General features: G+C 47.3%; 1 protein-coding gene across 5 annotated transcripts in view; it reads left to right on the top strand.

Moving 5' to 3' along the window:
* szt2 (SZT2 subunit of KICSTOR complex) overlaps window positions 1–14,932 on the top strand; it is a 46,605-nt gene that overhangs the window by 29,411 nt on the left and 2,262 nt on the right. For 3 of the 5 annotated variants that reach the window (XM_057037453.1, XM_057037454.1, XM_057037452.1), the window contains 20 exons: window positions 728–927; window positions 1,227–1,396; window positions 1,495–1,592; window positions 1,695–1,827; window positions 2,415–2,545; window positions 2,914–2,961; window positions 3,490–3,611; window positions 3,738–3,923; window positions 5,441–5,696; window positions 7,146–7,225; window positions 7,848–7,973; window positions 8,203–8,405; window positions 8,687–8,783; window positions 9,466–9,546; window positions 9,648–9,722; window positions 10,730–10,795; window positions 12,327–12,540; window positions 12,965–13,142; window positions 13,218–13,340; window positions 14,322–14,835. In XM_057037453.1, coding sequence (XP_056893433.1) covers window positions 728–927; window positions 1,227–1,396; window positions 1,495–1,592; window positions 1,695–1,827; window positions 2,415–2,545; window positions 2,914–2,961; window positions 3,490–3,611; window positions 3,738–3,923; window positions 5,441–5,696; window positions 7,146–7,225; window positions 7,848–7,973; window positions 8,203–8,405; window positions 8,687–8,783; window positions 9,466–9,546; window positions 9,648–9,722; window positions 10,730–10,795; window positions 12,327–12,540; window positions 12,965–13,142; window positions 13,218–13,340; window positions 14,322–14,835 — 3,101 coding nt within the window. The remainder of the gene's footprint in view (window positions 1–727; window positions 928–1,226; window positions 1,397–1,494; window positions 1,593–1,694; window positions 1,828–2,414; window positions 2,546–2,913; window positions 2,962–3,489; window positions 3,612–3,737; window positions 3,924–5,440; window positions 5,697–7,145; window positions 7,226–7,847; window positions 7,974–8,202; window positions 8,406–8,686; window positions 8,784–9,465; window positions 9,547–9,647; window positions 9,723–10,729; window positions 10,796–12,326; window positions 12,541–12,964; window positions 13,143–13,217; window positions 13,341–14,321; window positions 14,836–14,932) is intronic. The other 2 variants (XM_057037456.1, XM_057037455.1) reach the window with 2 other exon arrangements.

The following is a 14,932-nucleotide window of genomic DNA, read 5'->3' as shown; positions in this document are numbered from 1 at the left end:
TTATAGTTTAATATCCACTTGAGTTTTTGTGTGTTTTACATCTAAATTTACTAGAACACCAATTCTGACCTCATAATGATAATGAGTGAGGCGGAGTCCAAACGGCTGGGATGTCGCCTGGGGTTAAAAAGGTCTGGGTCAAGTGTGGAGGGACCAGAGCAACCTGGTGAGAATTATGCTAATGAGAGATGGGAATAAGGGATCATTGGAATGTTACTGCACCAGTGACCCTAGACAGCGGCCACATACCCCTATGTGGGACCAATAGATTCTTCCTAACACATTATAAAAATCATCAAAAGCCATTTAAGGAGAAGAGGTTGGGAAACCTCTGATGTGAAGCAGTGTGGACTGTTGCCACGGAGACCACGCAGCTTCAGCAGATCCCAGGAACAGGATCCAGGAGGGCGCAGTGCTGGGAACAGCTCCAGGACCTCTGGAAGAGGAACCCAGCTATGAGAAGTCTGCTTTTACAGCCGCAATTTCTGTTGTGTTTGTTGTGTATGACTTAGACTGTTAACCCCTCATACTCCGCAGGTTGTGCTCAAAACTGAAACCTTTATCATTTGAAACCTCTAAGAGCTTAAGTCCAGGGTTCAAAATCTGTGGAAAGATCAGCTGACAGGCTTCATGTCTGTCTAGTTTTCTTTTATGTTGCAATGAAAGAATACAGTGGTCATAATTGTGCGGAATGTTTAGACAGTTTCCTTCTAAATCATGTCTTCAGGTTTAATAAGTCCTTTGCCTGAGGTGAAAGAAGTCAAGGACAGCCCCAGACAGCGCAGTGGCTCACGGGTCTTCAGGCACAGCCCGTCCCAGATCAGCCTGAGCCAAGCTGGTGGAGGAACCATCGTGATGGGGAGCAACGCAGCCGAGTCCACCACACCCACCAACAAGAGCACTCGTCGGAGTTTCTGGGATATACTGGTATTATTTCCACGAGTGCTGTGATCAGTGATTATCACACATCCACTACAGAATGTGGCTAGTTTGCAACAATCAGTTCAGCAGGTTTAAAGGGTCTACATGTAGATATATATGCATCATCTACCTTTCCTTATGTAATATTCTGACCCTTATGCAAGTATTTAGAATGAAATGCAGGTTAGGAGTCTATCACGTTGCCACGTTCAGGAGCTGGATCTGTGGTAGTTTCTTCTGGCTTCACTGCTGTTAGTTTCTGTTTTCTGTGTCTGACCTGCACATGTTCTTTACTGCTGCTGCAGAGTAAACCAGAGAGTTCTGAGCTCGTGAGCCCAAAGACCACGGATGATATAGTCCAGGAAAAGGGTGAGGAGGGCCAGCGAGCAGCGAGACGAAGACACAAGACAGAGAATGTTAAACAACAGTGGAGTCAAGACAAAGCTATGGCTGTGGAGCTGGAGCAGGCCCAGAGGTGTGTTCGAACAGAGGCTGCGTGGAGCTCGGCTTTAACCTGCTTTGGTCAAAAGTGCAAAAGGGAATCAGGAATTGTGGGTATTTTTTGTTCTATAGGAAAGGAATTTCTCAGCTGGAGGAAGGAGATGCTGGAACCCTTCACCCTATTTTCCAGCTTACCTGCCACCAGTGGATTACTTACATGGAAAAGCTTGGCAAGTTGAAGTTGATTCTCAGTTATTTATTGGTTTAGTGAAACCCTTTATCTGAGCTGAGTCCCACCTGGTGTCAGTGACTTACCTTTGTTCTCTGAACAGGCTGCCCATCCATCCAGCAATGCACTGCCGACATTGCTGCTCAGTTCCTTCTGCCCTGCATCCTGGCAGAGATTGTGAATCTGGTCAGTTCGTTGGCCTGTGATACAACAGTGAAGGCGTTTGAGAGGAGGAAGTGAGTCCAAATGATTTTCATTTGCCGTAGATTTGAAAACTTCTCTAAACTCTTCAGAGTTCTGCACTCACACTAGGGCCAGTTGTTCCGTGCCAGGCTGAAGCCCCTGATTCCTCAAGCACTGATTCCTCCATCAGCACATTGATATACGACCTGAGAACATGGCTCACGTGCACCTCTTCTGTCCCCTTCTGTTGCCCTCACAAGAGCCAGAAATCCTTTCCCTTTAGAGGGAAAGAGCACTCAAGTGCAGCAGGGTTTGCTAGTGTGAGCGTGCCCTGAGAGTACCGCCTGGGTCATTAAAGATCTTTTTGTAAGGAGATTCATCAGAGTTTTCTCTACAAATAATAATCATCAGCAGCGGTTTGGTCAGTCTTCAGTTTTAGCGTGGACCATCTAGGCTGGGGTCAGAACCACTGATACATCTCATTATCACTATAAAATAAGAATGAAAACCCAGGAAATCCACTCAGCCTCCGGAAGAGTGTTCAGATTACTGAAGTCACTTTAGGAAGATTTTTATAATAAACATCTGTCAGGATTTTAGACGAGCGTTTCTGCATTTAAACTTATCTAAATTTTCGCAGGCGTCCTGAAGCGGCAGAGGTTTTCGAACCTTTTCCTCTTGGCCAGAACTTCAGCCAGCCTCCAGACACTTCCAGGAGCTTCATCCTCATTGGCCGTAACTTCCAGCAGTGGCACTGCAGCACAGAGCAGGGTAACTATCTACAGCAGCTTCGCCCAGACCGATTAAATCAAGTCAAAGTGAACATGAAACACTACTTTTATTAGCACACTACCGTGTTTAGGATGTTGCAGAATGAGTTGTGATCAGCTGTTCATCCAGAGCCTAAACAGTTTGATGTTAGCATGTTGTTTTAACTGTAGTTGTAGACAAACTTGCCTGAGCATGAGCTTCCAACGTGGGTCGCCTCGCAGCTTAAATCTGTCTTTGTTTTGTGTCTGTGCTTTAGCCGACTAATAGCTGTTAGTTTTGGAAGTGCGTTGTGCTTCCACCACCGTCACTGTGCTGAGCTGTCTGTCTCACTGTCCATGCTGTCTGTCTCATCTCTGTTTGCCCTCCAGAAGAGAGATCAGATGAGGAAAACAGCCCAGTGCTAAATAGGTTTACACGTAAGTTTTCCCTTCAGCTCTGATGCTGATGGGACACTTTAACTGTTTCTTTGCATAGAACTCCCCATAAATAAGTACCTGAAGAATCTATGTTATCTAGCTATGTTGTTTGCTAATACGGAAGGGTGTTTGGCAGAATGATTCACAGCAGGAGTTTTGGAATGAACCTGACTTTTGGACCTGTTTAGCTCCATTTCTCAGTGCTGCTGTCGTTCTGCTGAACTCAGCTGCAACTCTAGTTATTCTTTCTTTATGAACTAAATAAAATCAAAGTTTTTATCAAAACTTGTAGTATTTGAAATCTGACAACAACCCCTTTTTTCTGTGATTCTAATCATGTTTGACACAAATCCACACCTCCATGCTACCGCAAGCTCTACTCACACATACTAATTGTTTTCAGTGGTAGTAACCCTCCTGTTGATTGTTAGAGATCAGATGTACAGAACTGTTTAAGTGGGTTATAAAAAGTTCCTGTGTGAACATGCTGAACTTCAGTTAAACGCTGACTTTCTTCCTCCGCAACAGCTCATAAGGGCTTCCAGCGTTTCGATGCTCTTGAAACCAGTGATTGGACTGGTTCCAGCAAAGCAAGGGCAGGTCTGGCTCCCCGTCAGAGATTTGTCTTCATCAGCATCCAGGAGAAAAAGGTGAATTGGCCACATGTTGTCTGTATCTTCAGTCCCTTTGGTACCTTTTAACTGAATCGTGTACTTTGAGGACAGTAATTAACCATTTTTTAGGGTCTGTACTCACCTTTGACCTTGTTGTCTCAGGTGACCCTGTACAGTTATAACTGGTCCGTGGACCTGGGCACAGCTTTGAACCGGGACCTTGTTCGCCTGGTGAAGTGGCAAAATGCCAGAGCTCACGTTGTTCACTGTCTGCTCAACCAGAAGATGGGCCTTTTCCATCACCACTGCTTTTCTGATGCTCCCATCCATGAAATGGAATCCAAACAGGTAAAGACCAGCATCAGCTTGTCCACGTCCCAACACGCAGCAGGTTATATACAGCTGCTGTGGCCTGAGGATCAGTTCCAAGCTCATCTTCATCTAAAAGGCTGAGAAAAGCCTGCGAGAATTTTATTTTTGTATGGTAAAATGGGAAAACAAGAGGTCACATCCGAAGGTTCTTATTACCTATAGAGACAGAGAGATGGAGCGATCTGGTGTCCTCTCTCCTTCAGATAACAGCCTCCAATGATGGTGCTGGTACCTGCCTCTCTGGTGCAGACACCAACCTCATGCCTCTCTCACTGCTAGCATATATTCTAGAGAACCTGTGATGTGGTGATAGTTGCAATATTGCAGTATTTTAGAGGCAAAAAAGAGGCCGCTTGTTCACATAGGATTCATAGTCAAATTAGAATTCTCAGGTCTCTGACGGTGCCCACAGATCTGACCAGTTTTACACGTTAAATTCATCATCATTTTGGTAAATAAAATCACTTTTTTGTCAGTTTTGTTCAACTCTCTAATATCAAACTAATCTGTGCATAAAGATGTGCACGCAACAGCAGTTTGGAGTTTGGTCCATTTTGTTATGCTTAAGTTATTTTCGTGTTAATCAAATTTGCCTCCAGAAAGACTCCCTGAGCCAAGAATAAGTGCATGCACACAGGGAGAGTGGGGGTAGGGGGGCTTGGACAGGGTCAGCAGCTGATTTTGACCCGCGGTGGTCCCAGCGGGTCAGTCTGGCCATGGCAGCGTGAAGAATGCAACATTGTTCAAGTTGAATTACAATGATTGAAACGGCTGAAGAACGCCACACATTTATTGTTGATCCCCGTGGAGATTTATCAGAACCCAGAGACCACAGATGCCCCTGTGTCCTCAGCTTTGCCCTCACGGTCGGTTACAAGCTCAAAGACAAAATGAGTCACACATTCTCCTCTTTGATAACTCTTTCTCTTCTTCCTCGCTGCACTGCGGATGAGCCAGGACAGAAGGCAGAGTCAGAGCGGCAGAAAATTTGCCTGAACAGAGCTTCATCTGTCACGGCCCTGATGAGGAGCAGAAGGAGCACCAGTGTGGCGTTTGACCCTCCAGCCTGTGGCTATGGTGCAGCCAGCTCTGCTGTACATGGGCATCTGTACCCTGAGCTGCTCCACTGAACAAACTCACCCAAAAGTTCCCCTCAATAGCCAGCAGGGCGACACACAATGTACTGGATGGATATCCAAGTTTCTGAATGTATGAAGTACAGGAAGGCCACTGTGCTGAGTTTCATTGGATCTGATCCCTAGAAAACTTCCAAGGTGGCCTTTTTACAGTTCCTGGGCTCTCCACCCCATCTGCCACTGACACATGTGCATCGTGGCTACTTCCAGGCATCTGTTTTAATTCCATAGAGGAATTAAAACAATTTATAGAATAATCTGTCTCTCTAATCACAAGATGGCTGCCTCAGAAACTGTTTCCCAGTTTTACTGATTTTCTTTTATTTATTTTTTAATCTTTACTTCCATTTTTCCCAGGATTCCAATCCATTCCTGTGTGCCTCTGTGGAGCCGGATACTTTGCTGCGGAGCGGGGTTCCTCCTCTGCCCAGTAAGGAGCAGGGTCGTCTGGGCGGCCCTGGCCGGAGTCTCGCTCCCCTCCACTTCCCGTCTGAGCTGCTTCCTTTTGACGAGGCTCTGAGGGACGTCTGCACCGTCCGACCCTTGATGGAGGGTGACGTGGTGGCTCGACATGGCGGCCAACTCTTAGACATTAAAGCTGCTGAGCGAAGAGGCGAGCCACTTTTCACAGCACTATAATTAACAGTAGTTGATGAACAATGGTTGGTTTTGTCTTTGGAAATCTGAAACAGCTGCTCTCAGGGTCATGTCACAGTTTATAACATAATTCAGATCTTGGTACATTAATAATATTCAGTTGTCGGTTCAGCGTCAGCAGGTATGAAAAAGTCTCCCTCCTGGGACGTTTCCCGTTTTCCTACTTTTATACATGAATTCATGGACAATATACAGGAATTTGACAAGAATTTTCAAGATAAGTGTTTGCGTGAATGTTCGCCCTCTGCAGGTCAGTCTTTGGCAGAAGCAGCTTGGTCTCCATCAGTCTGGAACGTCTGGACTTTGCAGTTCTTTGTTCTTTATGGAAGGCTGAGCTGGGATCAGGAGTGTTCTGACGCCTGCTTGGCCACATTCCGGTCCACCTGGATCACCTGGAACCCTAACCCTTCCACTGCTCCTTCCTTGGACCATCTTTGATAGAAAAAAGACCTCTGCAGGCCAGGGACAACACCACCAGAGATTTGAAACAACAAGAGCATTGTCATCTGGGCTTTGGCTCCAGAACTTTGTTATCTCTAAACATTCCTCTGGAGCTTCTGCTGCGGCCTTCTGTGGCCATTGTCTTCCTGGACAATACATGCAGTTTGAGCAAGATGATCCTCCAGGATTTGCTGATATGTTTCTACTTTCATGCTCACTCTACCTTGATGAGCCTTCCAGAACCTTCTGCTGAGAAGTATCTCCAGAGCTTGATGATGCCTCCACCAGGCTCGACCTGGAGGTGCTGTGGAGGTGGCAATGAGCAGCTTTTGCTATCTCCAAGCGTATCGTCTGGTCTGGTGGCCAAACATTTTTGTCTCATCAGACCAAAGAACCTTCTTCCAGTTGAGTCTGGACTCTCCAACCTGCCTTTGGGCCAGTTCCAGGGGAGCTTTCTTCAAAAGAGACTTGCTCTTTGCTCCTCTCTCCCGGTGAAGAACCAGGCCAACAGTTGGTGTCTGCACCCGTCTGAGCCAGTGAAGCTTTGATCCCTCAGAGTGCCGGCAGGTATCTCGGTCCCTGTCTTCTTCTGGCCTGGTGAGGACAGCGGCTCTGTGAAACATCCTCCTTCATTTAATTTTGGATCTAACTGGACTCTAGGATGTCTGGAGAGCTGGAAATCTTGTTGGAGCATCTCAAACAGCCACTGTGGCACCGCTGCCATCATCTAGCTGGACCTGTGCAAAGGGTGAACATTTGTCCAAACACATAGCTCAAGTCCATCAACATCAGTGAAATAATCTGAGTTTATAGTGACTATGATTCCATGATGATGATGATGACCGTGATGAGGAAAAGTTGCAGAAGGGGAAACATCTAAGGAGGCGTAACATTTCTGTACATGTATGTGTGTGTGAGAAGCTGCTGCTGTGGAGGCGTCATAGACTTGTGTTTGTCCTCACAGAACTGGAGAAACAGATGAAGATTGAAAACCTCTTTGTCACTTGGCAGCAGAGATCAGCTCAGTCCAACATGCCCATTTCAGTAAGTCTCACCAGGTTCCAAGAGCTCAGCAAAGACATTATAAAACCACAGAATGACGTCAACAGTAAAGAGCTATTCATTAATACACATTTAGAATTGTTGTGTGGCAAAAATTTGTCCCACGTGATAGAAATCCTTTCAGTTGCCACCAGCAGCAGGGCTGAGAGTTTATAAACACACACACACACACACACACACACACACACACACCCGTATGAAGGTCGGGAGGGGTGGAGGGAGCTTAGACTTCAGGAAACTGGTGCTTTGGACGTATCGGTTCGTTCCATGTGGGACGATGTGAAACACCTGAACAAGCGTAACGTGGACAGCGTGAGAGCGGCTTGGCTCAGGCCAGCGTGTCGGTACAGACCAACAGAATCTTCGCCGCTGTGCAACATGAATTTGTCAAAGTCATTTTACTGAACTGAAGCCGAGGGGAAGCTGTCTGTCACTGCCTTTGAAGAGCTACAGTACAGCCGCCTCCTCTCGCAAATGTTGCAGCTTTCATTTCAACGTTCATGTTCATGCTAAAGAGCTTCGCGTCAGTGAGAGTTAGGAGGTTGTTTTCAGATCACCTGTGGTGAAGTCACCCTTTTTTGATGGGTGTTGTGTTTGTCCACAGGGGACAGATTTAGAGATACTGAAGCAGTCGTCCAGGTTGGTCCACTACTGTGCCACCCCTCTCCTTTTCGACCCTGTCTTCCGCAAGCAGATCCAAGAGGAACAGATTGTCCAGCCTCCTGCGAAGGTATTTTTGGAGAATCTCTATTTATTTTCAATTCTAGAAACATATTTAACTTCCTTATATTCTAGAATAAATGATCCATCTGTACATGCATCTAAAAGAACGCAGGACGACATGACTATTATAGAATGATGTATTTCAGAGACCCTGAAACATGATGTAACTAAACTTCAGTAGCGTTGGACTCTAAACTGCTGGTTAATGTTTTTAATTGCTGTTCACTCGTCACCAGAAACGTCATCATTCAAGTGATTCAGCAATGTCGGGGCGGGACCGCAGCTACAGCACGGACTCGGGAGAGGTTCTGCCCTCGCGGCTGAAGGAAGAGCCCTGGCTCCTGGAGATCTCTGGAACTTTCCTACAGCAATACGTGCAGTACCTGCAAAGCATCGGCTTCATCCTGGTCCAGGTCCGACCTCAATCTCCAGCCCGCAGGTGTGTGCTGGCAGGGCCAGGAAGGCTCCTGAACCAACATTGGGTTTGAGTGTGAAACAGGCAAAATGCTTATTTGCGAAGTAAAATCCAAAGTAAATTGGTGTTTTCCTTTACATTTTGATTGGCAACTACAGTGGATTCACTTTACTGTGAAATACATTAAAGATCAGCCCATATTTGAAAAAGGTTGAAATCCTTTCAACAACACTTCGTCACCGCGGCAACAGGCCTCTGGCCTACACGCTTTTGGCTTGACTAAATGACTCCTTCGTCTCTTGTAGCATCGCCCGGGCCCGTGCTGCCATGCTGAGCTCCATGTCATCGGAGGGGAGGATGTCTTTTTCTTATGTGAAGCAGAAGAGTGAGGACAGCCCCAAGGTCAGTGGCAGCATCAGTGATGCAGAAAGACTTAATCATGTCTCAAACGCTCTTTTGAGAATTGAGCCAGGCTGCGCGACAGGAAGGGCTGTCCATGTGTCCGGTCAGCACTTCCTTCTTATCTTCATGCCTTCACTATAACTGCTGCCCAATGCTGTATGAGTAGAGTTCACAGTGGTTCATAAATCTGAGCAGCAGGACCACAGCCTTCTGTGCCTTTCATGAGAAACTAGCATGATCAGCATCAGGATCACTCCTCCTCTCTTCCAACCAGCCTTTCAAACACACTTTTGATCAGTTTAGCTTCAGAGACATGCAGAATTGACGTCACTTATTTCCTTCTTTAGCTGTCAACAACAGCAGCAGCAACATTAGCTTTAGCATTTCACCTTTTTCTTCCCCTCATCAGTAAAAAGATGAGGGGAACCTGTCGCTGTCACGTTGACAGCGTATGATTCAATTTAACATATTTATACTAGCCTTGATAATGTTATGATGAAGAGGAGACAGAGACAGAGACAGAACCTTCAGAACCTGATCACATTTGGGTTCAGACCTTGAGTAGAAATTGCATTTGAGTGAAGGGGATGTTGTCTCGTGGGTTGATACGGTTTTACAATGGACACATTTATTGAAAAAGTGAGAGGACTGATCCTTTTGAATCATTCGAACATTTTTGCAGGCTACAGTACCTGGGACTGCTGCATATCACCTGCAGAGGGCGCTGCCTGGAGGAATTGTGTTGATGGAACTGGCTTTTCAGGTGGGCTGAGACATCATTATTAAGAACACTTACACAGATGACCTCCTAGCGTCCAGAGGTGAATGATGTTCAGAGGGCTAAAGCTGCTCTGTCTCCTGTAGGGTTGTTACTTCTGTGTTAAGCAGTATGCTTTGGAGTGTTCCCGCGTTCCCATGGGCCAGACAGTCAACTCACAGGTAGGTGCTCCACAATGTGAAGATAACTGATAAATAGTGCCAGACTTCAATCTGATATTCAGAGACTATGAAAGATGGAGCTGGCTGGATGTGTGGATGATTTGGGTTTTGGACTTGTGAGCGGCGTTTAAACGCTGTCGGGAACTTTAACAACTTTTCATTCTTTACTTCAGTCAGAGATTTTGTGATTGTGTGGATGGAGGAACGGCTCTAAACGGCTGTTATTTACCCAGTTAAGCACTGGAAAAACATCAGCTACAGAAGGAAGTCCTGCCTTTCACTCACCATCATTCATTCGCAGGATCAGAAGCTGAACTTTCACATTAGGATTCCTGAACATTCAGGCCTTTAGACAGGAAGCAGAAGCAGCGTTCTGGGAAGAGGGCTGTCGTGTGTGGCTGTATTTGCACACGGAGCTGCTGGTTGGGCTCCTGGACAGTTCACTGGCTTTATGAGGGGCGTCTGAGCCGCTGAGATGGAGCGTCTTTCTTCAGAAATGTCCGTTAGGCTTCAGGTGGAAATGTGTCATTCAAATCTGACTCTCCGGGGCTGCTGGGGTCTCCATGGAGATGATGGTTGCTCATTTGGACAGTGGCTTTACCTTTGGCCACCCCTCCCTTCCTCCCTCCACCCCTCCCTTCCTCCCTCCCTCCATCCACCCCTTCCTCCCTCCACCCCTCCCTTCCTCCCTCCCTCCATCCACCCCTTCCTTCCTCCACCTCTCCCTCCATTGTTGCTGAGCCCTGTTGGACATGAGGACCTTGCACACCTGGGTAGGTACGCTGGAGCGAACCCATCCACCTCACGGGTCACAGTTCCATTCAGTCCAGTCCACCGTTGAGGGTCCAGCAGTGGGATGTTTTCTGTCCTGCCTCTGGCTCCACTTGTGCAGATTGAAAAGGGTTTTGAGAACACGACTTCAGTATTTCTCCTCAAACTAAATCTGCCGTCTTCCTTTGCATTTGTCTGTGTTTGCCAAGTCCCACCTCATGTCATTTCTCCATCAGGGCAACCTCCTCACCAAACCTCGTTGCAGGCCGTTCCCAGACGCCAGCCCACTGGCTGACTGTGTGGTATGTCCCAGACATTTTCAAAGGAGGGTTGTCTCATCAGGCTCCGTCCCTCCCTGCTGCTCTGCTCTGCTGCAATCAGTCCTGGGTTTCCCCCTTTCACACCTCCATCTCTGTGTTCTGTTGGGCAACTACCTGGTTTCTGTGTTGATGAAATGACCTTTCATAGCTGTGGGAGCTACAGTTGCTACAACGTAGCGCTCAGTCCTTTGGGTTATTGAATGTCGTGCATCCAAGAAATTGGTTCTCCTCTGAAGCTGAGCTTTTCTGTGACTTCCTTGTTTGTTCTCTTGACTCTCAACAGGCTGTAAGTCTCTGTGCTTGCTGTTTGGGTTTGTGAGTGTCTCAGCTTGTGACCCTCTAAGTGTCTGTGCAGCCACCTCTGTGTCTTCTGCCTGCTCTGATCAGTTTGCTCCTACATCTTCTCCTGAATCTTTGTTAGCTAGCAGGTTGGCCGAAAGATGCTTTTAATATTTCCTTTGTGTCTGAGCTTTAAAATCATGTTTAACACAGGGCTAAAAGCCGCTACTGCTCTGTTCACCTGATGTGATCTGTGTATAGAGTGTTGAAGCTGTTGAAGGATTCCAGGGATCCGTTTTAGTAGTTTAAGTTTTGGTTACACTGAACTACTCTCAGTCTGCAAGAAAAGGTTGTTTATGAACACGCTAAAGGTCCACAGAAGAGGTGAGCCTTCCCTTTTGGCTGACAACTGGATGGTAAACTCACTCCACAGTAAGCACTCTATACGTCAGAGTATAGAGTACTTACTGTTGTATAGTCCCACACACCACCGACAGTGATCCCTGGTGGTAGAAACAACACACACTCTAAACCTAAAGGTCAACAGAGCTGATTCATGGCTCTTGTTAGCACTTTCACAGCAGAAAGCTGTTTAGGTTTATGTGTCTGAGCAAGTATAGAAACTGGTTCCAGTTTTACTGATGTGGCTGGTGCTGTCAATCATGTAGCTCTGTCCTCCAGACCACCACCACAGCGTGTGGATGTCAGGCAGGGCAGGTTGCGGTGAGAGCGCCACCTGGGAGCTGAAGCTAACGGTCATCCCTCCTGCTTTCAGTCATCAGTGATGGCGCTGCCAGCGTCCTGACCTTTATCGAGCGTCTGAGCAAACCCCGAGGACGGACCGCTGTGGGGGCGGAGGGATCCCGATGTGGAGACGCCGCTTTAATAAAAACTGTTGACGTTTAAGTCAGAATAATCATCTCTGTGACACATTTGATGTTGTCATTAAAGTAAGAACTCTTCAGAAATCTATTTATATGAACGTTGCTCCCAAAGGACCCTGCTGAGAGCAGAGGGATGGCTGTTAGCAAACATAGCAGCATACAGGTGCTTCACCTGTGTAGGATTACATAAATGACTCTTTAAAAAGAGTCTAAGTCAGCTTTTAGCTGCGTCTGATTTGCTCCTTTCCCCTGATGTAAACAGAAGGAACAGCGTGTAGAAACAGACCAAGATCAGGATGTACGCGTTGTGGTTGAGAATCAGGCTAACCTAAGATCCACCTGCGTTCTAGCTCTCCATGCTCTTCACTGAAGAGTGCGACAAAGTGCGGGACCTGATGCACGTTCACTCCTTCAGCTACGACTTCCACCTGCGAGTCGTCCACCAGTACTTGGTTGGTTGCCACATGACGCTGCGCCAGGGCTACCAGCTGACCGACTTCCTGGACGATTTTATCTCCCATCACCCCGACATCCCCAAGTTTGGCCGCAACCACGTCTTCCAAGGTGACTCGGGTGCTGAAGGCTTCACACGGAGAACTCGGTTGGGTTCTTGGGGCTGACAGCTTCGCACCCCAGGGTGGCCTGAGGCCCATGTCTTGTGTTTAGAAGTTATTGGCTAATTTATCTGTAGCAGAATTCAGTCAGCAACCCGGTGGGGTGAATCTTTTCCAGCCCTTTAAAGTCCTATCGGTCAGGAAAACACTGACATTTTCTGGCAGCAGGAAAGGGAAACAACCACACGTTGCTCCATTTTACTAGTTTTTCCTAATTAATTTTGTTTAGACTTCTGGAAATTCCTCTGAGTTAAAGATAAAGAAATGAATAAAACTTTGCTCCTACACTGTATCATGTGTAGCCAAGGAAGCACAATAGATGTTTGAATCATCAGTTGTTTATTGTAAAACACGACAATCTGTCTGTTGATCAGGGAGCTTCTCCATCTCCACGGGGATGATAACAGCTCATCAGCTTTACAACTACATCACTGACCACGCTGGCACGTACGGCATGAAGCCGCTTCGCATGTCTAAAACCACAATGGCCACTGAGGCCAAGAAAGGAACAGCCGATCTCCACGAGTACGCCCTGGTGGCTGTTTGGAACAGGTAAAACGGCCCCTGAGGGGGATTTCTGCTGTACTTGAGGGCTTTGCTCATTTCTTCCTGTCTTCCCTACAACAGCTCCGGCTCTTACACAGATCTAGAGGGTCAACACCACCACGATGACTTTGACGTGACCTTGGTGGTTTGTCACCATGCTGCTCCGTTTGAAGAACAGTCGGACGTGGAGAGACACCTGCTGAGGTAACAGCAGCACCACAAATACTGACGGGGACCCTGGGGGGCCCACTAGCCTGGGAGGGGCACCACTAAGTCTGAATGTGCTGCAACATGAAGCAGCATTCAAACCTGCTCTGATGTATTTTAGACATATTTAGTGATTCAAAAGCAGCGTGAAACCAATAAACACAGGTGTCTGGTTCCACCTTTACGATATTTCCTGGTTTCCTCTAAACCAGGGCTGTCCAAACTTTTTGCAAAGAGGGCCAGATTTGATAACGTGAAGATGCCCGGGGGCCAGTAGATCCTTCTGATGTTTTTTTAACCAGAAAAGTTACATGCAAATGTACACTATTATAAAACAATTTTCATTGTCACAATTCTCTTTATTTTTCAAATGGCAGTGTAACCAAATATAAGCCACTCAGGCAGACGTGAACAACTCTACAAACACAATTCTGCCTTTAATTCATATCTGGAGAGTCAGATAACATTGAACACTGAACTGTATGGAATACCTTAAATTTCCATGAGTTTGATAAATGTAATGCAAAGTTGTCTGTTATCATTCAAGTTTAAAACAAGTAAATTTTGCTCTTGTCTTTTACAAGATCTACAAGAAAGGAGGAATTACATTTTAGTGATTTATTTATTCTGTTAGTGCCAGCGGGCCATAAATAATACATTGTAAGACTGAAGTTGCGGCCGTATGAAATCTGATTGGCCCCCGGGCCGGACTTTGGACATGCCTGCTCTAAACCATAACACGCCTCCCGTTGAGCGTCCGCACCACCGACCTGGCTGTCGTAGGTCCACAGTGGATCCCAGAGATTCTGCTGTCTGAGGACCAGTAACCAACCCTTTATCCAGCCGCAGCTCTCCTTCCATCAACCATCTGACCCGTTCTTCGGGGAGACCGATGGAACTTCACCCCCCAGGAAGGTTCACCTGTAGAAATGAAGAGTCGACTTCACGCGTCCCCTCCTTCTGTCTTTGTGTCTACAGGTTGCGGTTCTTTGTGATCATGACGAGTCAGAGAGAACTCTTCCCGCGCCTCACGGCTGACATGCGTCGTTTCAAGAAGCTCCCGCAGATTCACCGGGACCCCGCGGAGGTCGGGGGGAAGCTCGGCGCAGACCGGTCAGAAGCCAGCCCGTCACATGAGCAGGACCTGTGGGACGAGAGCCCGTCTGAAGCAGCAGCGGCTGCCTGCGTGTCCGGTGATGGCAATGAGTTCTTTCCTCTGGTGGGGGGGAATGCAGAGGCTCAGGAGCTGCTTTATACCCCCCCGCCGTTCCCTCTGCTCAACACCGAGGTGGCCACAGCTCGCAGGAAGATCCAGTCCAGCGTGGAGCAGGCCATGGGCCACTGTCGCCGGGACAACCTGTGGCAGAGGCTGTTCCATGGAGAACATCTGGCCTTGGACAAGCTCAAGCTGACCAGGCTGACCTTCAGTGAGCTGGAGGAGCTGCTGGAGGCTGTTCAGAGCCGCTCGGTCGGCGAGATCGACCCACAACTGGTACCCGTGAAACATTCTTGGTTGTTCAGTGTTGAAGCATCATCCCTTTTATGCGTCAAACCATAATTTCATGATTTCTGTTGATCACGGTTGCCTG

The sequence above is a fragment of the Takifugu flavidus genome, chromosome 7, assembly GCF_003711565.1.
Source record: "Takifugu flavidus isolate HTHZ2018 chromosome 7, ASM371156v2, whole genome shotgun sequence".
Classification (NCBI taxonomy): domain Eukaryota; kingdom Metazoa; phylum Chordata; class Actinopteri; order Tetraodontiformes; family Tetraodontidae; genus Takifugu; species Takifugu flavidus.
This window is presented reverse-complemented; position numbering and strand designations above follow the sequence as displayed.